Source organism: Halichoerus grypus, chromosome 12 (genome assembly GCF_964656455.1).
Source record: "Halichoerus grypus chromosome 12, mHalGry1.hap1.1, whole genome shotgun sequence".
Lineage (NCBI taxonomy): Eukaryota > Metazoa > Chordata > Mammalia > Carnivora > Phocidae > Halichoerus > Halichoerus grypus.
This window is the reverse complement of record NC_135723.1, coordinates 63412027-63439883: the sequence shown is the minus strand read 5'-3', so window position 1 is coordinate 63439883 and position 27857 is coordinate 63412027. Positions and strand designations below refer to the sequence as shown.

The following is a 27857-nucleotide window of genomic DNA, read 5'->3' as shown; positions in this document are numbered from 1 at the left end:
GGGTCTGTACTAACTCTGGGTGATGTCAGAATTGAATTGTCCAATTGAACGTAGTTGGTGCCAGAGAATTGGTTGTTGTTTCAAAAACATACATTTGGTGTTAAAAACGGTGAGATTCACTAGAACTTCCTTTGCTTAGGTAAACCTATGGTTTGGGAAGAGAATGCATAAAAAGGCAGTGATGAACAATCTTTGATTCCTGACTGACCACATGGTCACCCGTGGTATGGAGCCGCAGCTGTCCTACTAAACTAAAAGGTAACAGTGGGAGTTAGAGATGGACTCAATTCCCAGGGAGTTGGTTCACTTGATGCATAAGGAAATGCAGACTAATAAGAAACATGTGAAATATATAACATCTTGGCTGTTGTCAGTTGTAATAGCTGAAATGAAAATAAAAGAGAGTACTGGATTGGACCTTGATGCTGGACCAAGCTCAAATATTGATTAGTCCCAGCTTAATCCATAGCCTCAAAGCCACCCCCAAAGAGAATAATTATTCTGGGACAACAGAAATTACTTCTAAAACCTCTGGTCACCAGAAAGTAGTGCACAGTGGAGGAGGGCAAAACCAGGAACTTATTGAAACCAGGGGGTTCCAAGTTCTGAAAGTGATGGAAATTGACAAGTGGATTCCTTTTGTGCTTGCTTGTGGTGGCCATCTGGGTGGATTCAATGAGTGGATGTTGAGGGGACTGCAGCAATGCAGAGATGGACTGAATGTAGACATATTTCTTTGCACCCTCTGAGGTATGAAATGTCAATAAGAACTGTCTGCCAACCAAGAGTCAGAGACTGCAGATAGCTGTGTGTCGGATTCCCAGTGGGAAGGCCTTAAGCATGGCTGGCAAGTCAGACTGATGCCAGTAGCCCCAGGGGGCTACAAATGGGTCTTGATAGCAATGGACATTGTATCAGGGCTGGACTTTTCTTTCCCAGTATTCAAAACAAACACATCAGAGTACTTAAAGAGAATCTGAACAGAGGATATTACACCAAATTTGGACCACTGAATCATATTCCTCAGACCAAGGAAAATACTTTACAGCCCATAATGTCTAAAATGGGCAAAGAGAGGGGCACCTGACTGGCTCAGTCAGGAGAGCATGTGACCCTTGATCTTGGGGTTCTGAGTTCAAGCCCTACGTTGGGCATAGAGCTTACTTACTAAACAAAGAATGAATGAATGAATGAATGAATAAATAAGTAAATAAATAGCAAAGAAATACCCTCCTCAGTAATACATTGATAGAGAATTGGAAAAAGCAATTGAAACATTGGTTGTCTAAATCAGTGGGTATGAAGGAAGGTAGGCATGAAACACTGGCTTACACACCTTCATGAGTATGTACTTAACTCAAGATGAAGGGGGAGTGTCCCTACTAGATAGATTCCTTTGTTTTTCTGGTAGATCTGGCTATGAGCTTCTGAGGAAGGTTGCTTGTATGACTATGCAATTCTTCCCAAGGAGAGGGAACTCTGATATGAAGTATATACTTTTCTTTCTTCCCCATACCACCTCAACCTTTCTCTTCCTACCTAATGCAGTAGTAACAGGACCAGGGCTGCAACCACAAGTGCTGAAAGCAAGGATAATTCCTCAGCAAGGGACTGTAACTGTATTTTTAAATTATTATGTCTGAATTCCTTAAGGGCCTGACAGGGGAGGATTTCACTCTGTCTGGCAAAATTGAGGTTAACAGTGAATCCAGCTATATTACCTAGTGGTAAAATGGCCCACTAGTTCTGTACCTGTGTAACCCTACCTGTTACCAAAACCCAAGTTCAGCTGCCCTTTGCTCAAAAAGCCAATACTCAAGAGACTAGTTTTGATTGGAAAGGAATATGAGCTTTATTCAGGAGGCTGGCCACTTGGAGAGAAGGCAGACTCTGAGGTTTCTGCCCAGCCTAGAGATTTTTTAAAGGGGTTTGGGTCAGTTAATCAGTTAAGGGAGTGCAGTAGTCTGTAACATTTCTCGGGGCACACTACAGATGCCAGCTACAGATTTTATCTCGGTCCTTGGAGGTTATACAAGGGGGGTCTGGTTTCCTAGGTGCCTAGGGGCGTTGTGCAAAAGGGTCTGGTTCCTTGGCGCCCAGGAGTGGTGCAACAGGGTCTGGTGACATGCAGAAGAGCTCTTTCCAGCTCATTCTTTCCTAGGAAAGAATGCATGATCTGTAGATATACAAAGAAGGGTTAATCAATCATGTGGTCTAAGGGTGCTTGCTAAAGCTTGAAGACTACTAGCTTGGGCTGGAGGGGCTGAGGCAGCTTCATACCCTATGTGAATGGGAATGGACTGATGGGGAAATACCTACTAAACTAGTATTGTTGCCTGCAATACAGATCAGGACAGTGACCCAATCTAACACTCCTTCAGAAGGTGGAAAAGTTTAGGTATAAATGGAGAGAAGGGGGAATAGTAGCTGAGGATAAAGGGATGAGTAAACAGGTTGTGTAATGAGGGAAATCCAATATTATGTTAATACCTGGAAAGAGGCTCAGAATAAAAGATAACCTTGTCTCTTAGTTCCATTATAAATACTAGTTGCCTAAAAGGATGAAGCCATTTCTAGTCTTATAACACTTAAGATCTAAAAAGCAAGCCTACAAATCTGAGAAGCCTCACCCTGGGAGATATTTTCATATGAAAAGATAATGGACTGGACTAATTATTAATTATTGAATGGGACTTTAGTTATGTGTCAGTATCTTAACTCTTTTTTGTTAGAGATCCATGGCCTGTGGTATAAGAAAAACATACATGTGGTCTCTGACTCTGGTTTCTGGCACAGAGCTCCTAAATATTCTAGTTATTTCCTTAGTGAAAAGAGTATCTTTTGTAATTCATAACAAGCCCCTTTGAACCACACAAAAATTTATGCTAATAAAGTGACTCAAAATCCAAACCTCTAGATAGTACAGATGAAAGCTGGTCACCAGAAAGACCAAATTGGTAAAATTAGAGGGTTGGAACTACATCTCCAGCCCCACTTCTTCTTCCCTCCCACCCCTCAGCCTCCAGGGAGGGAAGAAGAAGTGGGGCTGGAGATGTAGTTCAATAAATGATTCAACCTGACACTATTTATCAACTACCCAATGAATGCAAAAAAAAAAAAGGGAAGGAAGGAAAGAAAGAAAGAAAGAAACCAAATGTCCTTCGATGTGTAATGGGTAAATGGTGAAACTTGTACATCCGTACCATGGAATACAAATCAGCCCTGGAAAAGATGAAGTACACAGAACTTAGATGGATCCTAAGGACATTATGCTGAATATATCAGTGATTTCCAGGGGTTAGTTTTGGGTAAGAATGTGACTATAAAGTGGTCATACAAGGCAACTTGTTTGAGATGGTGTTTGGATCCTGTTCCTGGATCCTGTTCTGTATACTAATCCTGATGGTGATTTCATCTGACAAAATTTTTTAGAACTATATACCAACAACAAAAGAAAGTGCTTGTGAAAATGGATGAGATCCAAGTAAGATGTATAATTGCTTTCTATATTTTACCAATGTCAATTTACTTTGTAATTGTGCTGTGGCTATAAGATATAGTTGTAAGATAGTATCACTGGGGGAAGCCTGAGTGAAAGGCACATCGGGAGCACCTGGGTGGCTCAGTAGGTTGGGCATCTGACTTTTGATTTCAGCTTAGATCATGATCTCAGGGTGGTGAGATAGAGCCCCACATCTGGCTCCATGCTCAGTGGGAAGTCTGCTTCTCTCCCTCTCTCTCCTGCTCCCTCTGTCCCTCTCCTCCACCCCTGCTTGGCCTCTCTCTCTCCCTTAAAAAAAAAGTCTGAAAAAAATGAAGAAACATGGGAGTCCTATGTACTATTTTTGCAACTTCTATGGGAGTCTAAAATTATTTCAAAATGAAAATTAAAAATATATATGTAAAGAAAAAAATGAAGGAAGTTTTTACTTCCAAGATACTTCCAGCCAATGTCTTTTCTTTATGCTAGGAAGAAAGAAATTAGTCAGATTTAAAAAAAAAAAAAGTCTTGGTGGAACTGAAGAAAATAATATATAGCAAATAAATAAATGTGTAATGAATATTAACATTTATGGGAGAGTTTCTGAAAAACATTTGCATCACTCATTATTGCTAATTGTGTTAATAACCATGTAAACCAGCAGATGATTAAATTTCAAATCTGGCAGTGACTTTTTTTTTTTAAGATTTTATTTATTTGAGAGAGAGAGAGAGAGTAGCGAGAGAGAGAGAACACAAGCCAGGGGGAGAGGCAGAGGGAGAAGCAGGCTCCCCACTGAGCAGGGAGCCCGACGCAGGGCTCGATCCCAGGACCCTGGGATCATGACCTGAGCCGAAGGCAGATGCTTAACCAACTGAGCCACCCAGGAACCCCCAGCAGTGACTCTTTTTTTTTTTTTTTAAAGATTTTATTTATTTATTTGACAGAGAGAGACACAGCGAGAGAGGGAACACAAGCAGGGGGAGTGGGAGAGGGAGAAGCAGGCTTCCCACAGAGCAGGGAGCCCGATGCGGGGCTCGATCCAAGGACCCTGGGATCATGACCCGAGCCAAAGGCAGACGCTCAACGACTGAGCCACCCAGGCGCCCCCCCAGCAGTGACTCTTAAACAAATGCAGTAAACACTTAAAATGCACCTTTATTGATTTTTTTTAATTTGAGAGAGAAGTAACAGTATTTAATAAATGGCCCATATTCTCATTTATGTTCTCAGATGCATAGAAATATTGTAATATGTGATATTATTGGACCACCCACATCATTCCCTTGAAGCCCAGATCAGAATGTTCCCCAAATTTGCAACCTGAAATATCACCTAGGTCACTCTGAATCTTCTGATGACCCAGAATCAGTGTTGATATTCTCATGTTTTCCCTGGACCTGCTTCAAATCAACTGCGTTCTTTTAGTATAATTTAAAACTGAAATAGAATTACCAAACCCATTCCAAACAATGTTCAAGAATCTTGCAGCAACCAAACTTCCAGTTCAAATGTATTCCATGACATTAGCCAGGGTAGATACAAAGAATCCTAATTAATGAAACCATTACTAAAAAGTAAGACAAGGCAGAAATTAGTGGAACTCAAAAAAAAAAAAAAAAAAGGAGGCATGGGAGATGAAATGTTAAGTCAACGTTCCTATTTATTCTATTTATATCATTATCCATATTCCATCTCTTTTGGTGTACAGTTAACTTACTTTTCTTACATTCAGATGTAAGAAACTAATTCTCTAACCCAATGAAAGACTACAATGGTAATTATAGAAACCACAAAATTTCATTTGTGAAAAGATTTCATTCCATTAATTTCCTTTCCTAAGAAATTGGTAGATTTAAAAATCACAACGGGTCCTTGGCTGGTTCAATCAGTAGAGCAAGTGACTTGATCTCAAGGTCATGAGTTCAAGCCCCATGTTGGGCATAGAGCTTACTTAATTAAAAAAAAATAAAACTTTAAAATATATCACAGCATAGATTTCCCTTTTGGCTTCAAGATGCAACTGATAGTATATCTGAATCACCTTATTGAAGGCTTCTGAATATGTTTGTCTTCAACAGGATTAATAAAGATCATTTGATTTAAACAAAGCAAACACACAAAACATTTTCCTTTTGTACACAGGAGTTGTGTTAATAAAAAGCTTATATATAATTAATTTTCTTAATCTTGGTCTTATAATCAGCTAAATTAATCTAAACTGCTGTGACAAGCAGGGGAAGTGGCATCAATCCCTTGCAAGAGACCCACAAAGTAGAGGGAAATAGAAGCAATAATCCTATTGCAAGAAGGAATTATGAAGTATTGGTATATCCAACTTCAATCATAGGCTGGAATTTGCTTTACCATTTGCTGGGGACCTACTGAAGTGTAGGTCACAGGGAAGGATGCTCAAGCACCACATGACATTGCTGAATGGAATACTTTAAAATTTTTGTCATCTTTTTCTCAGATATATTCACAGGTTCTCACATATATTGTGCTCGTATTAAAACGAACAAAAAAGCTAACGTTAGCTTTTTTTTAGAATTTTTTTAGAATTTTTTTTCCTTCCTAAGAAACTGATCACTCTATATCCCCAAAATCATTTTATGGCATCAGAGGATCAATCTCGTCCACAAAACAAGACACAGAAAGGGCATTCACATACCTGATAGTTTATTCCAGACTTGTTTTCTTACCAGATGCCTAATAAGGTGGGCCCTACTTTATATTTCTAAGAACCACCCCCTTCACAAATTTTCCTTTAAGAATTCCTGCTCGGGTCCCAGGGCTGGAACAACAGGATCAAGAATGGAGGGTGAGAGAAAAGCAACCCCTAGCTTCACTACTACCTCCCGTTTGTTCTCTTCTTCCAACTAGTTCCATATCCCAGGCAAAAAGGGAGTTTCACCAGGCAGCACCACCAACTCCAAAGAGCTTCTCTGGATCCCTTCTGTGTTATCCCTAGAGAAAAGCAAGGGAAATGTCATCAATCCCTTGCAAGAGACAAGACCGGTGAGAACAAGTCCTGATGCTTACAAAGAGGAGGAAATGATGTGGAGATTTTTGGCCATTTGTATGTCTCTTTTTTTTTTTTTTTTTAAGATTTTATTTATTTGAGAGAGAGAGAGAACGAGCAGTGGGGAGGGGCAGAGGGAGAGAGAGAAAGAGTGAGAAGCAGACTCCCTGCTGAGCAGGAAGCCTGATGCTGGGCTCTATCGGGAGTCGGAGATCATGACCTGAGCCAGAGGCAGACACCTAACCGACTGAGCCACCCAGGCGCCCCCATTTGTATGTCTTCTTTGGAGAAATGTCTGTTCATGTCTTCTGCCCATTTCTTGATTGGATTTTTTGTTTTTTGGGTATTGAGTTTGATAAGTTCTTCATAGATCTTGGATACTAGCCCTTTATCTGATATGTCATTTGTCAATATCTTCTCCCATTCCGTAGGTTGCCTTTTAGTTTTGCTGACTGTTTCCTTTGCTGTGCAGAAGTTTTTATCTTGAGGAAGTCCCAATAATTCATTTTTGCTTTTGTTTCCCTTGCCTTTGGAGACGTGTCTAGCAAGAAGTTGCTGAGGCCAAGGTCGTTGCTGCCTGTATTCTCTAGAATTTTGATGGATACCTGTCTCACATTTAGGTCTTTCATCCATTTTGAGTGTATCTGTTTATGGTGTAAGAAAATGGTCCAGTTTCATTCTTCTACATGTGGGTGTCCAATTTTCCCAGCACCATTTATTGAAGAGACTGTCCTTTTTCCATTGGATATTCTTCCCTGCTTTGTTGAAGATTAGTTGGCATCAGGGAAATACAAATCAAAACAAGAATGAGATACCACCTCACACCAGTCAGAATGGCTAAAATTAATAAGACAGGAAACAACAAGTGTTGGTGAGGATACGGAGAAGGGGGAACCCTCTTATGCTGTTGGTGGGAATGAACGTTGGTACAGCCACTCTGGAAAACAGTACGGAGGTTCCTCAAGTTAAAAATAGAGCTACCCTACAACCCAGCAATTGCTCTACTAGGTATTTACTCCAAAGATACAAATGTAGTAACCCGAAGGGGCACCTGCACCCCAGTGTCCGTAACAGCAATGTCCACAATAGCCAAACTGTGGAAAGAGCTGAGATATCCATTGACAGATGAATGGATAAAGATGTGGTGTGTGTATACAATGGAATATTACTCAGCCATCAGAAAGGATGAATACTTACCATTTACATCAATGTGGATGGAACTTTAGGGTATTATGCTGAGCGAAATATGTCAATCATAGAAAGACAATTATCATATTGTTTCACTCATGTGGAATATAAGAAACAGAGCAGAAGATCATAGGGAAAATGAGGGAAGACTGAATGGGAAGTCATCAGAGAGGAAGACAAACCATGAGAGACTCTTAACTATAGGAAACAAACTGAGGGTTGCTGGAGGGGAGGTGGGTGGGGGGATGGGGTAATTGGGTGATGGGCATTAAGGAGGGCACGTGATGTGATGAGCACTGGGTATTATATCCAACTGATAAATTATTGAACACTACATCTAAAAGTAATGATGTACTATATGTTGGCTAATTGAATTTAAATAATAAAGAGGATGAAATGATAGAATAGGCAGTGAGTGGGATATAGCAGAGAAAGGACAGCAGTGGTGAAAGGAACACTGCCTAACTTCATCTTTACCCTTTTGTCATAGCACTTTTTTAAAAAAAATTGTGGTATAAAACACATAAAATTTACCAACTTAACCATTTTTAAATGTACAGTACTATTAACTATAGACACATGGTTGTGTAACAGATCTTTAGAACTTTTTCATCTTGCAAAACTAAAACTCAATACTCAATTGAACAACTTCCCCTCTTCCTCTTCCCCCAACTCTCACAACTACCATTCTACTTTCTAAGAGTTTGACTATCTCATGTAAGTAGAATAATGGAAGTATTTGTCTTTTTGTGACTAGCTTATTTCACTTAGCATAATGTGCCCAAGAATCATTAGTGTTGTCAAATACTGCAGAATTTCCTTCTTTTTAAAGGCTGAATAGTATTCCATTCGATGTATATACCACATTTTCTTTATTCATTCATTTGTTGATGGACATTTCAGTTATATCACATTTTGGCTATTATGAATAGTGCTGCAGTGAACATGGAAGTGCTGATATCTTTGAGTACCTGCTTTCAGTTCTTTTGGATATATACCAACATTGCTGGACCATATGGTAAATCTATTTTTAATTTTTGAGGAATTTCTATAGTTTTCTGTTATAGCTGTACCAAATTACGTTTCCAACAACAGTGCCGAAGAGTTTCTATTCCTTCACATCCTCACCAACATTTGTAATTTTTTTTTAATGCCAATAAAGGAAGTTTTATTGTTTAATATTCCCAAAAGGAGTGTATGCCATATCATACAGGGCTTGATCAGGAGGCAGAGAAGTAAAGGAGAAAAGGAAAAAGCTTAGCCCAGAGCCTGCATTATAGTTTTTTTTTTCTTTTTTCTTTTTTATTATGTTAATCACCATACATTACATCATTAGTTTTTGATGTAGTGTTCCATGATTCATTGTTTGCGTATAACACCCAGTGCTCCATGCAGTATGTGCCCTCTTTAATACCCATCACCAGGCTAACCCATCCCCCCACCCCCTCCCCTCTAGAACCCTCAGTTTGTTTTTCAGTCCATAGTCTCTCATGTTTCGTCTCCCCTTCCGATTTTACCCCCTTCAATCTTCCCTTCCTGCTATCTTCTTCTAATTTTTTTTTTTAAACATATAATGTATTATTTGTTTCAGAGGTACAGGTCGGTGATTCATGTGATTTTTTAAATAATGGTTAGCCTAATGTGTGTGAAGTGGTATCTCATTGTAGTTTTAATTTGCATTTTCCTGATGGTTATTGATGTTGAGCATCTTCTTAGTCTTTTGCCCATTTTTTAAATTGGGGTGTCTTTTTGTTGTTGAGTTGTAGGAGTTCTTTAGGTATTTTGGATAGTAACCCCTTATCAGATATATGGTTTGCAAATATTTTCTCACATTCTGTAAGTGGCCTTTTTACTGTTGGTTGTTTCTTTTGCTGCGCAGCAGTTTGTCATAGCACATACTACTGCTAACGCCTTCTGGGGGCTGTAGTCCAGAGTGGCTGAGGAGGGTGGAAGGCGGAAGACGGAAGACTTTTTCTGCTTGGGTCTGGTTGGAATCAAATTTCTACTGTAGAGAGCTGGAGTGAACCACTCCCTGGTCCTCATCAGCACAGAGATAATTGATACCATTCCCTTTTGGGTCCTTGGACAGTTCCTCAGAGGTAGGCTCCGAGGAAGACCAGCCCCACACCCTCCTCTGCTGCGGACGCAGGCCACGCCCCCCGCCTTCCTTTCCCGCGTGTCAGTGCGTGGGGTGGGGCTTTCTGTGGGGCGGGGCTTGTGCCGGAGGGGCGGGGCGGAGGCGGGGCTCCTGCAGAGCGGCCGCGGGGCAGGGCGTCCAGGCTTATCTGCGGACTGCAGCAGTCCAGCCACCTCTTCTTTGGCGGCCAGGAGGCGCAGGCACCCCATTCATGGACCGGGCTGCTGTGGCGAGGATGGGGGCGGTGGCGAGCGCCAGTGTGTGCGTCCTGGTGGCGGGGGTGGTGCTGGCCCAGTACATATTCACCTTGAAGAGGAAGACAGGGCGGAAGACCAAGATCATCGAGATGGTGAGTGCAGGGCGCCTCGTGCCCGAGCGCTTGATGGGCCGCAGGGCGTTCCATCCGCCTTTACCTTCCCATGCGGGTGCTGCTGAAATGCAAAGGGTACACTGGGGACCCGTTCACCCCGCGAGCAGCAACATTGCGGGCCGGTGACCTGGTCTGGACCATCCATGGTGTCACCCTCTGTCTTTTGTTATGACTTCATTTGAAACAGAAAGACAGCAAGTAGGTGATTCGGAAACCAGGCACCTCCTACAGCAAAACCGTTTCTCAAGAAGTAAACGGAACGTTCGAGACTGGATTGCTACCTAGTTCCTGCAGCCAAACGGTTGTGACTAATCCAATTCGGACAGAGTTGTTTCTGCAACCTGGCTAGAATGAGCTAGATTATGAAAAGGTGTAACTTCTCAGTGGTTGAAAGAATGCCAATTAACCCGGTTGGCGTTCAGAATAGTTTATTTTGTATTTGAATGTTATTTCTTCTTGTCTCAAACTGCCAGGAAGTATCTTTGTGTTCGTTTTTCCCCCAAACCTCTTGCATAACAGTATTTTAGAAATTTATTTCCAATTTTACTGTAAGAAAGAGTGTTTCAAGAATCCTACTTAAGGTATATGATAAGCAGTATTTGCTATAAAGTTGGGGATGTTTTTAATTTTGTTTTAGTTTGGTTTTAGTTGTTGTTTTAGTTTAGCTTTTTGTTTTTGTTTTTTAATTAAAATCCACTCATAAAGACTAGTTACTCATGGAGTTGCATTCTAATGTTCCTCCTGGAATGCATAAGCTAATGTTTACTCCTGATAATGTGCTACACACGTGAACATTTGGGGTCAAATATTTATGAAAAATAAGTTGACAGTCTACCACCATACTAAATAATATCATTTTAGGTTCATATACTTAGAATACTCAGCCTCAATTATGTTTTCATTGATCAAAGACACTATCCTCTTGGTTGCTGTTGGCGCCAGGTTCAATACAGAAATACTTTCCCATAACTAATAGTAAAAGAAATGTTAACTCCCATGTGTCATGCAAATAATATTCATAGGTTTTGTTTATTGCTAGAATTAAATTATTCTTAGATTATTATTTTTTTCTCCACTTCTGTGGGTATAGCTGCAAATGTTTTTATCTCAGAAATTTCATTTTGTTTATGTTGCTGTCTTGCTTAGAGAACTTTGTTGGCTTCCTTTTGCCCCAAACCAAAAATTTATAATCTGTATGTGTAGGGGGGGAACCAACTAATTGCCATACCTTCCAGCGTGTACTTAAACTGTGGGTTGGTCTGTTAATATCACTTTTCTAAACCAAGTAGAGTTAATAAAATCCCACAGTGATAACATCCTAAAAACAGTTTGCCATCTTTGTGAAAAATAATGAAAGCCCATCAGGCAGGCCAACTTTACTTATTTGTAGTATAGAAATCAGTCAATCTTTACATATATATATGTATACATAATGTTATATTATTCAGATTGTGATATATGTGCAGCCTGCTAGTAGCTTTTAAAAGGAAAAAGATGAAAGAGCTTTACGTTTTTATTTATTTTTTTTTTTTAAGATTTATTTATTTATTTTAGAGAGTGGGGAGGGACAGAGGGAGAGGGAGAGAGAGTATTAAGCAGACTTCACACTGAGCATGGAGCCCAGGTTGGGGCTAGATCTCAGGACCCTGAGATCACAACCTGAGCCAAAACCAAGAGACAGGGCTCAACCAACTGTGCCACCCAGGCACCCCGAGCTTTATGTTTTTAGCTTGTAATTTTAATAGGCTGCTTCTTCAAATGGGATAAGCATTTGATTGGGAGTCTGAAGATTTGGGTTCAAATCCTGGTTTTATCTCTTTTAATAACCGTGTGTTAGGGGGTGCCTGGGTGGCTCAGTTGGTTAAGCGACTGCCTTCAGCTCAGGTCCTGATCCTGGAGTCCCAGGATCGAGTCCCGCATCGGGCTCCCTGCTCGGCAGGGAGTCTGCTTCTCCCTCTGACCCTCCCCCCTCTCATGCTCTCTCTCTCTCATTCTCTCTCTCAAATAAATAAATAAAATCTTTAAAAAAAAAAAAAAAAAAAAAAAACCGTGTGTTAGTGGTCATGTTTTGCCCATCCCCCACCCCATTCTCCAAACCCCCACCTTGGAGAATATGTACAAACCTGTGAATGTCCAGTGGACATAGGTTAAACTGGTGACAAGTAATGGAACCAAGAGTAACTCCCTAAGCAAGATGGGCCTATTCACACTGGCGAGGTAAACAAATGACTTCTGGCACTGGGCTTAGATTATGCACTACTTTAAAAGTTTTGAATTAAAAGACACAGAAGTGTGGCTGGTGGGCTGTGCATGCTACAGGTGAAATGTCCCGTAGGCAGCAAGATAAATATACAGAGGAAGCCTGTCAGAAGACATGGCTTAAGATTTTTAGAGCTCAGAGGCACCTGGGTGGCTCAGTTCGTTGAGTGACGGACTTTTGGTTTCCTCTCCAATCATGATCTCAGGGCCTTGGGATTGAGCCCCTCAGCAGGCTCATGCTCAGTGGGGAGTCTGCTTGAGATTCTCTCCTTTTGCCCCTCACCCCCTTCACGTGCTCCCCCTCTCTTAAATAAATAAATAAATCTTTTTAAAAAAAGGTGTTTAGAGTTCAGAGATAAGCCATTTTTCATAGTCAATATACTGCATTCTTAAATTTTTATTTTAGAACAATTTTAAATTAACAACATAATTAAGCAAATAAGTAGAGTCCCAGCCAGTTTCTCCTATTACTAACATTTCATGTTAGTATGGTACATTTGTTGAAATTAATGAATAAATATTCATACATTTTTAAATATCCCTACTTTGTTCAGATTTCCTTTGTTTTTACCTAATGTCCTTCTCTGTCCTAGAATTCCATCCAGAATACCACATACATTTAGTCATCATGTGTCCTTATTTCATCTTGGCTGTGACAGTTTCTCAGATTTTTCTTGTTTGTTGTATCTGTGATACCATAAGAAATATATATTTGGTGTTTGTCCCAGGTTCCTGCCACACAGCTCCTAAAACACTTGGAGTCTGGGAAGTGTTAACAGTGTCTTTTGTATGCTAATGAGGTGGACTGGTAGCTGGGGACCCCAACATGGCTTCAAGATGTGGGTTGGTTGCCATAAAGATCAAGGCATGATTAGAGGATTAGAACTTTCAGCATGCCCCCCCACTTCCTTTGGAGAAGGGCTGGAGTTCAAGCTGATCACCTAGTCAATAATTTATTTGATCAATCTTACCTACATAACAGACCTCCATAAAGACCTCTAAAGGAGAACTTTCACGTTTGTGAATACCTTGAGGTGTGGATAGGGTGGTGTGTTCTAGAGAGGACATGGAGGTTCTCCACCCCTTCTTCTATATCTTGCCCTATGCTTCTCTTCCATTTGGCTGTTCTGAATTGTATTCTTTGTATGAAACCTGTCATAGTACGTAAAGCGCTCTCCGGAGTTCTGTGTTATTCTTGCAGATTATGGGACCTGAGGAGGGGGTTGTGGGAATCCCCAAATTTACAACTGGTCCATCTGAAGTATGGGTGACAACCTGGGGCTTGTGAATGGCGTTGGAGAACAGGCTTGTGGACTGAGTCCTTACCTCATGGGATCAGCGACTAACTCTAGATAGTGTCAGAATTGTATTGAATTATACAAAGAGTTGGAGCATGGTTGGTGTGAGTTGTGAGAAATGTGTAAAAAAAAAAAAGTTAAATATAGAACATTTAGTAATATCTGGCTCATAGTAACTGCTTATTAAATAGTAGTTGTAATTATTCTATCAAAACACAGACTATCAGCCACTCTCATATCCTACAATCATTTTTCCTTATGAACACTAGTAGGGCATAATTTTTAACCAGTGGTATTATTTTCTCTCAACTTTCTCTCTCCTAAGCCTTCATTGTAAAAACTACTCTATTTATTCTCAGTTAAGGATGGCTTGCAGTTTTTGTAAACTGGACCAAAAAGATCAAGATTGCCAAACGTGTATAGAAGTTGATACACGTACAGTAGAATTTTGCACAAATGAAATTAATATTTGAGATGAACTGTATTTGGGAATGAATTTCCCCAACCTCTCTTAGATTCTTGCAAGTTTCAGGTCCTTCCTCATTGCTGTTGACCATCACTTATCACTTGCTATTCAGTTTAACTCACCATTCTAATCAAACGTGCCTGCTCAGATAGGACTTGTTCCCTCTGTGGCCTTTTTAGTTACTCTTGCTAAAAAAGATTCTGGAACAAAGCTTGAGCACTTATTGCTAGTTTCCTGCCTGACAGAGAAACCCACTCCAACACAAAATTTAGGCTTTGAAGAATGAGGTTCTGAAGGAGGGAAATGTAATCATATATATAGTCTCGTACAATTATATTGAGTGATAATGACAACTTTAGTGTTTTTTTACTTGGTTGATTTTTATGCATGGACATTGCTTCAATATTTTATTCTATTCAGACAGCATTTATCTACTTTCAAATTAATTTAGCCAAATATAAAGCATTAACAATACAGATCTTCCTTGATTTACAATGGGGTTATGTCCTTATAAACCCATCATTAAGTTGAAAATATGGTAATCTGTAACGCATTTCATACACTTACCAAACATCATAGCTTAGCCCAGCCTACCTTAAATGTGCTCAGAACACTTACATTGGCTTACAGTTGGGCAAAATCATCTAAAAAAAGCCTATTTTATAATCAAGTGTTGAATAATATAATTTATTGACTGTACCGAAAGTGAAAAACAGAATAGTTGTATGGTACAGAATGGGTGTCAGTGTAATGGTTGTTTATTCTCGTGATTGGGTGATTGACCGGGAGCTAAGGCCACTGCCAGTGCCCAGCATCAGAAGAGAATATTGTACCGTACATTGCTAGCCCAGGAAAAGATAAAAATTCAAAGTATAGTTTCTAGTAATTGCATGTCACTTTCTCATCATCGTAAAGTCAGAGAATTACAAGTCAAACCATCATAAGTTAGGGCCATCTAATAAAAATGTAGGGAAATAGTAGGAACTGTAATTTTTCCTCATAAAAGAAAAACACAGTGCTTGAAACTAAATAAAGCTAAGTGTTAGTGATTAAAAAACAGCAATGTACAAATTTAAGTACAAATGTGGCTTCTAAAGAGGAGAATTAAAAAATATATGTGGTCAACCATCAGGGCATTAGGACAGCACCAGTGAAACTCCTTTCTAGGGGCACCTGGGTGGCTCAGTCGTTAAGCGTCTGCCTTCGGCTCAGGTCATGATCCCAGGGTCCTGGATCAAGCCCCGCATTGGGCTCCCTGCTCAGTGGGGAGCCTGCTTCTCCCTCTGCCACTCCCCCTGCTTGTATTCCCTCTCTTGCTGTGTCTCTCTCTGTCAAATAAAATCTTAAAAAAAAAACAAAAAAAAAACCTCCTTTCTATTTTCTGGATACAAGATGCAGTCACTTTTAAAAAGGAAATTATTTTAAAATAAAAACATTTTATTTTTTTTATTTTTTTATTTTTATTTTTTAAAGATTTTATTTATTTATTTGACAGAGAGAGACACAGAGAGGGAACACAAGCAGCGGGAGTGGGAGAGGGAGAAGCAGGCTTCCCGCAGAGCAGGGAGCCCGATGTGGGGCTCCATCCCAGGACCCTAAGATCATGACCTGAGCCGAAGGCAGACGCTTAACGACTGAGCCACCCAGGCGCCCAAAATAAAAACATTTTAAGTGTGTGTGTATATATGTTTATACACACATATGCTGTTTATAAGAATTTGTCTTATTCTTTCTGGACTATATTAGGAGAAAACTTGCAAGGTTTTTTAAATTTATAAATGAATGCTAGCTTTCCTGTCCTACAGTTATTGGCCACAGAACTTCTCTCCAAGAATCTCAGTTTCCCCCACTGTTCCTCTTTAGTCATCATCCTTGTTAGATAGGTTAGCCAAAAGTGTGGGTTTTATTTGTTTTTATTAAATTTTGCGTTTGGCTCTTCAAATCTACATTGATCTCTTAGTACAGTAACTTAGATTTTCATGTTCTAGTTACGAATCCAGAAATTTTATTTAGTATCTTTTAGGACAGAAAATGTAATGCCCTTAATATATTGATAAAAAATCACCAACTTTTCCAGTTATCAAAATCCCATATGTTTGTTTGTTTTTTAGATTTTATTTATTTATTTGACAGAGAGAGAGAGATAGCAAGAGCAGGAACACAAGCAGGGGGAGTGGGAGAGGGAGAAGCAGGCTTCCTACCGAGCAGGGAGCCCGATGCAGGGCTCGATCCCAGGACCCTGGGATCATGACGTGAGCCGAAGGCAGACGCTTAACGACTGAGCCACCCAGGCGCTCCAAAATCCCATATGTTTAATTTGTGCTTTTGAAGTTGTTTTAGAAAGCAGGCAATATATTTTATTTTTTAATCCAAGGTATTAAAAGATTGAAAACTGACTCTTAAATTTAAGGCCCATCTATGTATGTCACTCTTCTGTTTGCTGTTAAATTAAGTTGAAAATAGACCTTTCTCCGGGGAGTTTAAAAACTTAAATAAATTATGTTCTTGGAAGAAAATGGCTTCATTTAATTAGACTATTTAGTAAACAGAGCTGGCTGAGAAAAACAAACATTTCTAGCCTCACATAGAGAACTAGAATTACAATCTTGAAGCTAGAGAAAGATTAAAGGTCTTATTATGAAAAATGGAGTTTAACTTGATTTCTGTGATCTCTTCTAAAAATGTGATTAGTATGTGGAGTCCCCATGAGGCACGGGATGTAAATAGAACACAACTTTATTTTTTTTTCTTGTTTCCCCTTTCAAATTTATTCAGTGGTGGTAATCTTTCTTGCTGCTGGTAAAAATTCTGGTAGGCCTGTGACTTTTTGCTCACTCTCAAACTGTAAAAGACAGTCTTTTTTTTTTTTTTTTTTAGATTTTATTTATTTATTTGACGGAGAGAGACACAGCAAGAGAGGGAACACAAGCAAGGGGAGTGGGAGAGGGAGAAGAAGGCTCCAGGCTGAGCAGGGAGCCTGATGTGGGACTCGATCCCAGGACCCTGGGATCATGACCTGAGCCAAAGGCAGACGCTTAATGACTGAGCCACCCAGGCGCCAAAGACAATCACAAGCAGTCAATCTCATTTCTGTAAATACCAGTGCCTAGTCATATATTACGCATGATTTCAATATTAATTCTGTAGTGAGACTTCTAGATGGACATTACTAGTACCCACCAATATTTTTAGCTCTTCTCCCCTTCTTGTATTTGGGCAAGCTTTGCTATTCTGGCCAATAGACTGTCTGGAGATGGTATGGCCACTTCTGGGCCAGTGTAGTTATGAAAAGGGACACAGTTGTCCATAGTCTTTCCTGCTGTTGGAGCAAATCCTGAAGCATCATGATGACATGGAGATGACACAGTATCAAAGCATCCTGGAATATTGAGCCAGTCCGTGGAGGACAGCTGCCCTGGAGAGTCATCTGGACCCATATTGGACTTCGTGTGAATGAAAAATAAACTTTTTTTGTGTTAAGGAACTGAGATTTTTGTGTTGTTACTGCCCCATAACTTATCCTGACTAACACAGACTTCTTTACCACCCCAAAGCTACGGCTTACTGCAGGTGGCTCCTCCCCTCCCTAGTTAGTGGTGGCCAGTGATCTGGGATGAGAGAGGAGGACGTAGTCAACCTCTCTCTTTACCTACTGCTGCTCTTTACCCCACTAGCCACTGCTTCAGATTTTTGGGTTAATAGGGGAGGAGGGAAGGATTTCTTTTACTGAGGAAGTAAAGAAATGAGAGGGTTTTTTTTTTTTTTAAGTTTAATTTATTTATTTTAGAGAGAGAGAGCATGAGGCAGAGGAGCAGAGGGAGAGGGAGAGAGAGAATCTCAAGCAGACTCCCCACTGAGTAGGGAGCCCGACACAGGGCTCAATCCCAGGACCCTGAAATCATGACCTGAGTCAAAACCAAGAGTCGGACCAACCGAGCCACCCAGGCACCCCTTTTCTTTCTAAGGTTTATTTATTTGGGGGGGGAGAGAGAGAGCACGCGTACGTGAGCACGTGGCGGGAGGGGCAGAGGGAAGGGGAGAGAGAGTCTTAAGCAGAGTCCATGCTGAGTGAGGAGCCCTATGAGGGACTCAGTCTCAGGACCCCAAGATCACAACCTGAGCCAAAACCAAGAGTCGGATGCTTAACTGACTGTGCCACCTAGGTGTCCCAAAATGAGAGTTCTTATTTGACTGGTTAGGTTTGTGCTCCCTGGGCCTGCAAGATATTTAAAGTTGACTTTCTCTTCTTTCACTGCAACCCCATATTAATTTTTTTGGGCACCCCACTCCACCTCAGCCTGATTTTTTTTTTTTTTTTTTTGAGTGATCCACTCCATACAGGCTCTTGCCTTTGAAGTCCCTCCCTCTCAGGTGGCTCTTGCGGGCTGGACAGAAATACGTTTCTGGCTGGTTCCCTCCTGTGTGGGAGCATTCACTTATCCCTGGCTCTGACAGACTCTAGGAGTACAGGCCATTACAACAAAGCCACTTTTTAAAAATTTCATCTTTATGGGACACCTGGGTGGCTCAGTCGTTAAGCATCTGCCTTCGGCTCAGGTCATGGTCCCAGGGTCCTGGGATCGAGCCCCGCATCGGGCTCCCTGCTCGGTAGGAAGCCTGCTTCTCCCTCTCCCATTCCCCCTGCTTGTGTTCCCTCTCTCAGTGTGTTGTCTGTCAAATAAATAAATAAAATCTTTTAAAGAAAATTTCATGTTTATGGTGTTATAACTGGCAAAATTCTAAAATATTTAAAGTGTACATTGTGATTGGATATACATATACGCTGTAAAAGGATTTTCCCCATCTAGTTAGTTAATACACCCATCACCTTACATATTTATCTTTGTGTGTTTGTGAGAACGCTTAAGAACACTTAAGTTCTACTCTCCGAAAACTTCGATTATAAAAACTATAAAAAAGGTGGAACACTTCATGAATTTGCATGTCATTCTTGTACAGGGGTCATGCTAATATCCTTACTGTTCCAATTTTAGTGTATGTGCTGCCGGTGGAGCATAGCAGAGCCACTTCCGTCCCACGGAATATCCTTTGTGGCTTGGATCAGGCCTCAGTCTTCCGCAGAAAACACATTCTCCAGGTGACCCCATGAAAGGTCCCTCTTGCTTGGTGAGAAGGTAGCGCTCCGCCGTACCCATTCCCTCGGAGGCAGAGGGCACAGCAACAACTCTTCCAGACACCCTCTTCACTCTTTTCACCCTTTTGTATTCTTTAAGTGGGTAAGGGCCCCAGTCATGAAGCCAATTCTCTCTTTTCCTTCCCTCACCTTAGTAGGATACCCATCCCTGAATTGAACTGAAACTGGAAGATTCCTTATTTAACATCTATTATGTACGTTTAACATTCTATGAATTTTTTTTTAGATGTTAATCATTGTTATGAGCTGAACTGTGACCCCTGGAAGGTTCTTTTCGATGGACTGAGAATCAATTAAGAAATCAATTGACAGATTAACAGGTGAAAATCAAATTTAATAGCATACATATGGTAATGCACACAGACATGGAAATTCCAAAGACAGGGAAAATGAGGTTTCTGTGTCATTCTGAACTAAGGAGAAGGGAGTAGGGGTCAGGGACTTGAGAGGAAAGGAATGCAGTTCATAGGGCAGTAAGAAGAGCAGATGTTTGCCCCGCCGTACACATGGGTCACTCAGGTAAAATGGATCTCTCCTTATTCTGGGAAAGACCCCCACTTAAGAGTTCTTCTAAGTGTTTAAAGCATGGGCAGAAGTTTCTCTTGAGCCCGTAGGGTCTTGCCTTCAGCTCAAAATAATCTTCATGCCAGAGTGGCCCATCTTGGGGCGGCCTACCCTCGGCCCCTACATGCTTTTGAATGATAAGCAAGCTTTCCCATCTCTTGAGTCTTGGTCTGTGTGTTCTGTGTCCTCTGTGGCCGGTCCAGCCCTGCCTTGTGGGCGATATGACCTCCATCTAGTATTCAAGATGGACACTGGCTTCGCTCTCACTAGACACTCCCCAACCAGTTAAAATTATCATTTCTTTTTTTTTTTTTTAAGATTTTATTTATTTATCTGAGAGAGAGAGCGCACAAGGGGAGGGGCAGAAAGAGAGGGAGAGGAAAAAGCAGACTCCCCGCTGAGCAGGGAGCCCAGCGCCCAGCTTGATCCCAGGACTCTGGGATCATGACCCCAGCTGAAGGCAGAGGCTTAACTGACTGAACCACCCAGGTGCCCCCATTTCTAATTTAAACACATCTCAACTTTTTATGGCTTCCTTGTAAACACCAACAATTACTCCTTATAAGCTGGTGCTGTTTTTGAAACTTCAGTGAGTTTCCTTCCTGGAGGTGACTTCTGACAAAAAGTCCGTCCTTTCTTCTATTTTAAGATAACATCAGATGTTCTCTGGGTACTATATGAGTAAGTGGAAAGCCCACTATTGAGTCTATATTTAGAAAAGGGAGGGGGCAGGGAATCAAGATTTAAATACAACTGCTTAAGTGGCTCAATGCTATTACACAGGCTTTTAAAAATATCTCTGTATCCCAACTTTAATTTATATCAGCACTCAGATTTATGACCTTTTAGGACCTGTTTTTAATTCACTTGTTTTGTAAAGCATATTCCCCCGAACTCTTGTGGCATTTCCTGATGATTTTTCATAAAGTAGTAATTTATACACTGTCTTGTATTGTTTACTGTTACGTGTGTTCTTTAAGGGTCTAGATTTGTACATATTTCTTTGTCTTTTATTTTTAAGATTTTATTTATTTGAGAGAGAGAGCATATACATGGCAGGGGTGGAGGGAGTGAGGGGCAGAGGGAGAGGGAGGGAGGGAGGGAGGAAGCCTGTTATGGGGCTGGATCCCAGGACCCTGGGATCATGACCTGTGCCGAAGGCAGACGCTTAACCTACTGAGCCACCCACGTGCCCCCTTTGTCGTTTTTATTAGTTGCGCCTAGGAGAGACAGAGACCCAAAATCAGTGTCTTTAATAAACAATAAACATTCTATTTTTCTAATATAAGGAGAGGTCTAAAAAGTAGGCAGTTGCTGGTATTAATTAGGGAGTACAAGGATATCAAGACAGAGGTCTTTGAAATTCTCTTGGCTTTTCTCTTGGTCACAAAATGGCTGTTGCAGTCCTGGCCAACATGTCCATCTTCCAGGGAGGAGGATACTCAATTAAGTAAAGCAGAACTTTCTCCTCACATGTATTTGGAGAGAACAGTGTCATATAGCTACCCTAACTGTGAAGCTGAGGAATTTTTTGGCTGAGCAAATGGCCACCCTCCAACAAAATTGAGATTCTATTAGTAGGAAAGGAAGGAAGGAATTAGGTAATAAGCAGTCTACCATGCTATACCATAGTTCCTATTCCTTTTCCATATCATTTGCCACTCAGTAAATTCATTTACTATTTGATCAAATAAAAGCACATATATATAATCTGGTATTACTGGTGGTCAGTTGGCTGGTAGAAAAATAGAGCATTCCAACTGTTACAAATCTTTGGTAATACAGCAGGACAGAATACAGACTCAGAATAGCTTTGCCCTTCTGTCCACCCCAAGCATGAAGATTTATTCCTTCACACCTAAAATACCTAGGTCTTCAATAATTCTTGAGATATCACCACTGTCTTCATATATACTAATGAGATTTAGAAACTAGTCTCACAATTATGTGTCACAACTATTAAAAGTTAGAGTCCTAATGATGTGAAATGTTGGGGTTCGGAGAGAACGGTCAAGAAAGAATCCTCGAGGGGCACCTGGGTGGCTCAGTCAGTTAAGCAGCTGCCTTCGGCTCAGGTCATGATCTCAGGGTCCTGGGATTGAGCCCCACATCGGGCTCTCTGCTCAGCAGGGAGTCTGCTTCTCCCTCTCATTCTCCCTTTGAGCTCTCCCTCTCTGTGTGTGTCTCTCTAGTAAATAAATGTTAAAAAAAAAAAGAATTCTTGAGGCATCTTAAGTGCAAAAAAGGGTGGTTTCATTAAAGCACAGGGACAGAACCCATGGGCAGAAAGAACTTCACTGGGATTGTGAGGAGTGACTAATTATATACTTTCAAATTGGAAGGGGGTTAGGGATAGCATAAGTCTCTAAGGAATTTGGAAGCAAGGTTTCCAGGACCTTGAGGGACTAGCTGTTGTTAGGAAAAGGTCATTTATTACTGTCTTAGTACAACCTTAGTCATGAGACCCTTCAGATGTATATCAGTGGACCATATGCTTGGAGGATGATTGCTAACATATATCTTGGGGGGAAGGGGTAGAGATAAAGGAAGTTTCCAAAAGGATTTTCATATGTTAAAGTAGACTTACAAGATCCTGGATGTTGGGCTAATGTCAATCTAAGGTTGCCTTTTGCCTTTAGCAAAGTATTAACTTTGAGGTAGTTGAGTTCCTGGAGGAAGATCACCCTGCCTGTCCCAAGTACTTGTCAATGGACTGTAAGTTATAAGGAAGCTTAATTTTTTTTTTCCTTTTGCCTTTGTTCTCCACATCATTAACAGTACTTCTACAATGAATGAATATAAATGTTGGGAGAGAGATCTCAAGGAAAGGCTATGTGAAATTCAAAGGAATAGATTCCATTGGGTAATGTTTGATGGCTGTGGTGTTTGAAGGATAACAATCATGATTGATCAGTCTAAATAAAATATATTGTAAAATAAGGGGAATATATTAAACTCTTAACATTGGCAAAGAATATGTTCAAGGTCATCTTGAATCCCCAGATTTGCAAATATGGAGATATTTATACCAGGCGTATGACTTTGTCTTTGCAAATCACATTTGTCATGTTTCCAATGTATTATCCTCACTCAACTTTAATCACATTTTCAGCTTCAACAATTATCTAGTGAGCTGTTTTTATGTTAGCCAGAATACTTCCTGAAACAGCTGGAGTTTTTACAAAATTTTTTTAAGCTTTTGGTTGGGAATTCATTTACACAACAGATGGAGCCGCCGCTGAACCAGATGCTATCATATTTTTTGTTTGTTTGTTTTTAAGTAAGCTCTAGGCCCAATGTGGGGCTTGAACTCAAGACTCTGAGATCAAGAGTAGCATGCTCTACCGACTGAGTCAGCCAGGGACCCGATAGTATTTTTAATTTATCTAGAAAGTCTCTTTTCTAGGTAAAAATCATCATATCCTTAGATCCTTTACTTTAAGCCCTCCAGGTGATTCCAGTGAAGGCTAAAATTTGAGAACCGTAGAAGTAAAGAATTGAAATTCTTGCCCCCAGCAAAATTACAAAGTTTACAAAATGTATTTTATTTTATTTTTTTTATTTTTTAAAGATTTTATCTATTTATTTGACAGAGAGAGACATGGCGAGAGAAGGAGCACAAGCAGGGGGAGCGGGAGAGGGAGAAGCAGGCTTCTCGCGGAGCAGGGAGCCCGATGCGGGGCTCGATCCCAGGACCCTGGGATCATGACCTGAGCCGAAGGCAGACGCTTAACGACTGAGCCACCCAGGCACCCCTACAAAATGTATTTTAAAAAAATCCAGTTTAATTGCTCACAAATAGGCAAAACTGGGGACTGCCAAGCACTGTGTGGAGAGAGAAATCCGAGTGATGAGGATATAGAAAAATGGGCACTTTTGTTTACTCTGTTGGAGGCGGTATATACATCGGTTAAATAAATTATAGTGCATTGGTTACACTGTGGTGCATTTGTATAATAAAACATTGTGCAGCTTTAAAAACAAGAAAGTAGGGGCACCTGAGTGGCTCAGTCAGTTAAGTGTCTGACTTCGGCTCAGATCATGATTGATGTAGGAAAGACATCAGGGTTCCAAGCTGACAGCCAAGAAAGAATTCTTGAGGCGTCTTTGGTGCAAAAAGGTGGTTTTATTAAAGCACGAGGACAGGACCCGTGGGCAGAAAGAGCAGCACTGGGGTCATGAGGAGTGGCCCATTATACACTTTCAAGTTGGGAGAGGGGTAGGGATAGCATTAAGTCTCTAAGGAATTTTGGAAGCAAGGTTTCCAGGACCTTGAGGAGCTAGCTATTGTTGGGATAAGGTCATTTATTACTGTCTAATAAAACCTGAGTCATGAGACCCTTCGGATGTATATTGGTGGGTCATATGCTTGGGGGATGATTGCCAACATGTATCTTGGTATGTTAAAGTAGACTTACAGGGTCCTGGGGGTTGGGCTAAGATTGCCTTTGCCCTTTACAAGGTATTAACATCGAGGCAGCTGAGTCCCTAGAGGAATGTCACTCTGCCTGTTTTAAGGACTTGTCAATGGGCTGTACGTTATAAGGAAATTTAATAATTTTTCTTCTGCCTTTGTTTCCCATGTCAGTGATCTCAGGGTGCTGGGATTGAGTGCTGCCTCAGGCTCCCCACTAAGTGGGGAGTCCGCTTGTCCCTCTCTCTCTGTCCTTCCCCCCGCTCGTGCTCACATGTGTGCTCTCTCTCTCTCAAATAAATAAATCTTTTATAAATAAATACATACATACATACAAGAAAGTAAATCTGAGTTAACATTTTAAAAAGTTCAAAAGATAGTAACTAGGGGGAAAAAGCACATTGTAGAACAGTTGTGGCTCCAGGGAGATACACATGTATGTGCTTTTATGTCATTGGAAATTCTTGAAAAACTGCGCTAGTTGTTTGTAGTTGTTCCTAGTAATGATAGAACTTGAGAGGATGAGAATGAGGAAGGAGACTTGTACTTTTTCATCCTTCAATGTTCCGCACTGTTTGAAATAGCATGAACATGTATATTTTTTTAAAAAATGGTTAATTGAAAGCAATATTTTAAAAAAGTGTTGGGGGGCGCCTGGGTGGCTCAGTCGTTAAGCGTCTGCCTTCGGCTCAGGTCACGATCCCAGGACCCTGGGATCGAGCCCCGCATCGGGCTCCCTGCTCCGCGGGAAGCCTGCTTCTCCCTCTCCCACTCCCCCCTGCTTGTGTCCCCTCTCTTGCTGTGTCTCTGTCAAATAAATAAATAAAATCTTTAAAAAAAAAAAAAAAGTGTTGGGACCACATTGTAGAAACGTTTGTATTATCAGTAGTGAGGTGTTTGTAATTAACTTGCTGAAGAGTCTTTGAGAGTTAAATTCATTTTCAAAAAGTGATAAGATCCAGGGGCGCCTGGGTGGCTCAGTTGGTTAAGCGACTGCCTTCGGCTCAGGTCATGATCCTGGAGTCCCAGGATCGAGTCCCGCATTGGGCTCCCTGCTCTGCAGGGAGTCTGCTTCTCCCTCTGACCCTCCCCCTCTCATGCTCTCTCTCTCTCTCATTCTCTCTCTCAAATAAATAAATAAAATCTTTAAAAAAAAAAAGTGATAAGATCTGGAATGCATTTTAATTGCTTAATCTGGTAGCTGAAGTACACTAAATTAGCATAACTAGAATCAAGAGGCAAGGAGTGTGAGGAAAAAAATAATTTTCCATCTACCTTTCTAAGGTCTGTGCTGGGGACCCTATAACCAAAGATAGAATTAACAAGAGAAAAAGTTTTATTAACACATATACACGAGGGGCGCCTGGGTGGCTCAGATGGTTAAGCGTCTGCCTTCGGCTCGGGTCATGATCCCAGGGTCCTGGGATCGAGCCCCACATCGGGCTCCTGGCTAAGCAGGGAGCCTGCTTCTCCCTCTGCCTCTGCCTCTCCCCCTGCTCATGCTCTCTCTCTATCTCTGTGTCTCAAATGAATAAATAAAATCTTTAAAAAAAAAAACACATATACACGAGAGATGCCTTGGGAATAGTGAGTAACTCTCTTAGATGGTTTAAAATTATACCATCTACAGCTATAAGCAAAAAGAAGGGCATGGAAGAGGCCTGTTGTTGGGTGGAAGGAAAAAAATGGTAAACCAGAGTAAGGGTTCATAATGCAGATTTTAAGTGCACTCTCTCCATTGATTTGAGTTTGCCGTGCTTTCTTCATCTTTTTCTTCCTTCTCTTTTGGTACAGAGTGGAGACACACATAGAAATGGGGATTTCCTTTATAAATATAAATTTCCCTTGCAAAAGGGAACTTCTCTTTTCAGAGCTTCACCTGTGTCTCCTGTTTCTCTGAAATAATCAGCTCAAAATAGTCGTCATGCCAAAGAGGCATATGTTGGGACAGCATTCTGTCACTGGAGAAGCAGGAATTGAAATAAGACTGGATTAAAGAGAATGAACCCTAGCCTGCTATGGGAGCCAGAGAAAGAGGACAGAACATTGACCGATCGCAGAGGTGAAATCTGTAGGATTTGAAAGGTAACAGGATTTGTAACCCCAGGATATGCCATCTTCTTTTTTCTTTAGCTAGAGATGGTACTTAAGATGATAACCTGACCCATTTCAGGGAGTGACTCCATTTTCCTGGGTATCTCCCATGTATTCAGGAGGGATGCATGTTATTAAATTCGTGTTTGTTTTTCTCCTATTAATCTGTCTTTTATTATAGGAAGGTTTCAGCCAAGAACCTAGAAGGGTAGAGGAAAAATTATTTTTCCTCTCCCACAGATTTTCTAATTTTTGCAAAGTGTCTTAGATTATCCTTAATTCATCATAGCAGTTTGAATGTTCCCTACAGTTTATGTTAAATCATTTCCATAGATTTCTCTTTTGTTTGCTTTTAAAGTAATTCGGACATCACATTATTTAGAGTTACTGAATTAATAAGCCTATAAAGAATCTTAAATCCCATTTTAATCCTTATTGTCTTTTGAATTAGCGGTTGTAATTTATCTCTTCAGTACAGTAACTTAATTGAAATCTAATGTCATAAGCCTTACCTGAGGTTCCCACTGCTTTAAAAACAGCCATCAGGGAAATCTATACGATTCCATTTTTGTGTCAGCAGATGGCAGACTTCTCTGTGCTATGGCTTGGTGCTAGCTTTCTAAATTACCTTTCTTGTTTTATTTTTATGTTTACTCTCTCTGTTGCTTCAACCTGAGGGGAGCAGAATTTGTCACCCCAAAGTCTGCCACTTTGGTATGGGGATTATTGTGAACTGAAGGCAGTCAAGACCCAGAGCGGTCAGGAAGAGCTTTTTAACTCCCTTTTACCTGCCTAAAAGAATTTGGAAAGGGGGCCTGTACCAGGAAGAGAGCTATTACCAGAGATTACTCTTTTATCTGAGATACTTACCTGCATGAAGGCAAACATTGCTTTTCTCATTTTCCTGGAATTGCCTTCCTCCCCTTTGAAGCCCCAAGCCTCTCCTTTCTCCTGAGCTCAAGATGGTTTATAAGCCTCAATTGCCTGACTGCCTTTGGGTCTCGAATCTTTGTGGGTTCCCATATGTGTGAAATTAAGGATTTCTTTTTCTGTTAATCTGTCTTTTTATTATGGGATGGATGGCCTCAGCAAAGAACATAGAAGGGTACAGGGAAAATTATTTTTCCTCCCCTAAAACCATTAATCTATAAAATCTAAACCAACTTTGACAGTCTTCTGCTGTTACAGATTTAAATGCCATGGTCTATTTTTTCACATGTGTTGTTTATCTTCCTCATATTTCAAGGTGCTAATAGATTACAGAGTTGTTTGTTGGTTGATTGGAAGGTTGCTTAATTTGTGTGGCAAGTTCCTGCTTGTGAGTGGGTGGAAGTAGATAGTCACATGTGGGTTGTGGTGAGATCCTTCCTGTCCCCACTTTATCTCTGAAGCTTTGTCATGGCACAGCC

The 27857-nt window shown here is 40.8% G+C and overlaps 1 protein-coding gene and 1 non-coding gene across 4 annotated transcripts in view; one reads left to right on the top strand and one right to left on the bottom strand.

Annotated features, from left to right (window-relative positions):
* Positions 1 to 9933: 9933 nt before the first annotated feature.
* The window catches only part of NT5C3A (5'-nucleotidase, cytosolic IIIA), a 49676-nt gene continuing 31752 nt past the window's right edge, over positions 9934 to 27857 (top strand). Inside the window, exon 1 of one of the 3 annotated variants that reach the window (XM_036080702.2) lies at positions 9934 to 10177. In XM_036080702.2, coding sequence (XP_035936595.1) covers positions 10040 to 10177 — 138 coding nt within the window. In that variant the 5' untranslated portion in view covers positions 9934 to 10039. Of the gene's footprint in view, positions 10178 to 26296; positions 26440 to 27857 lie in introns of those variants that run through there. The other 2 variants (XM_036080705.2, XM_078059431.1) reach the window with 2 other exon arrangements.
* LOC118528340 (U6 spliceosomal RNA) lies at positions 19136 to 19238 on the bottom strand. Its single transcript, XR_004913580.1, has one exon. It is a non-coding gene; the product is annotated as a U6 spliceosomal RNA (small nuclear RNA).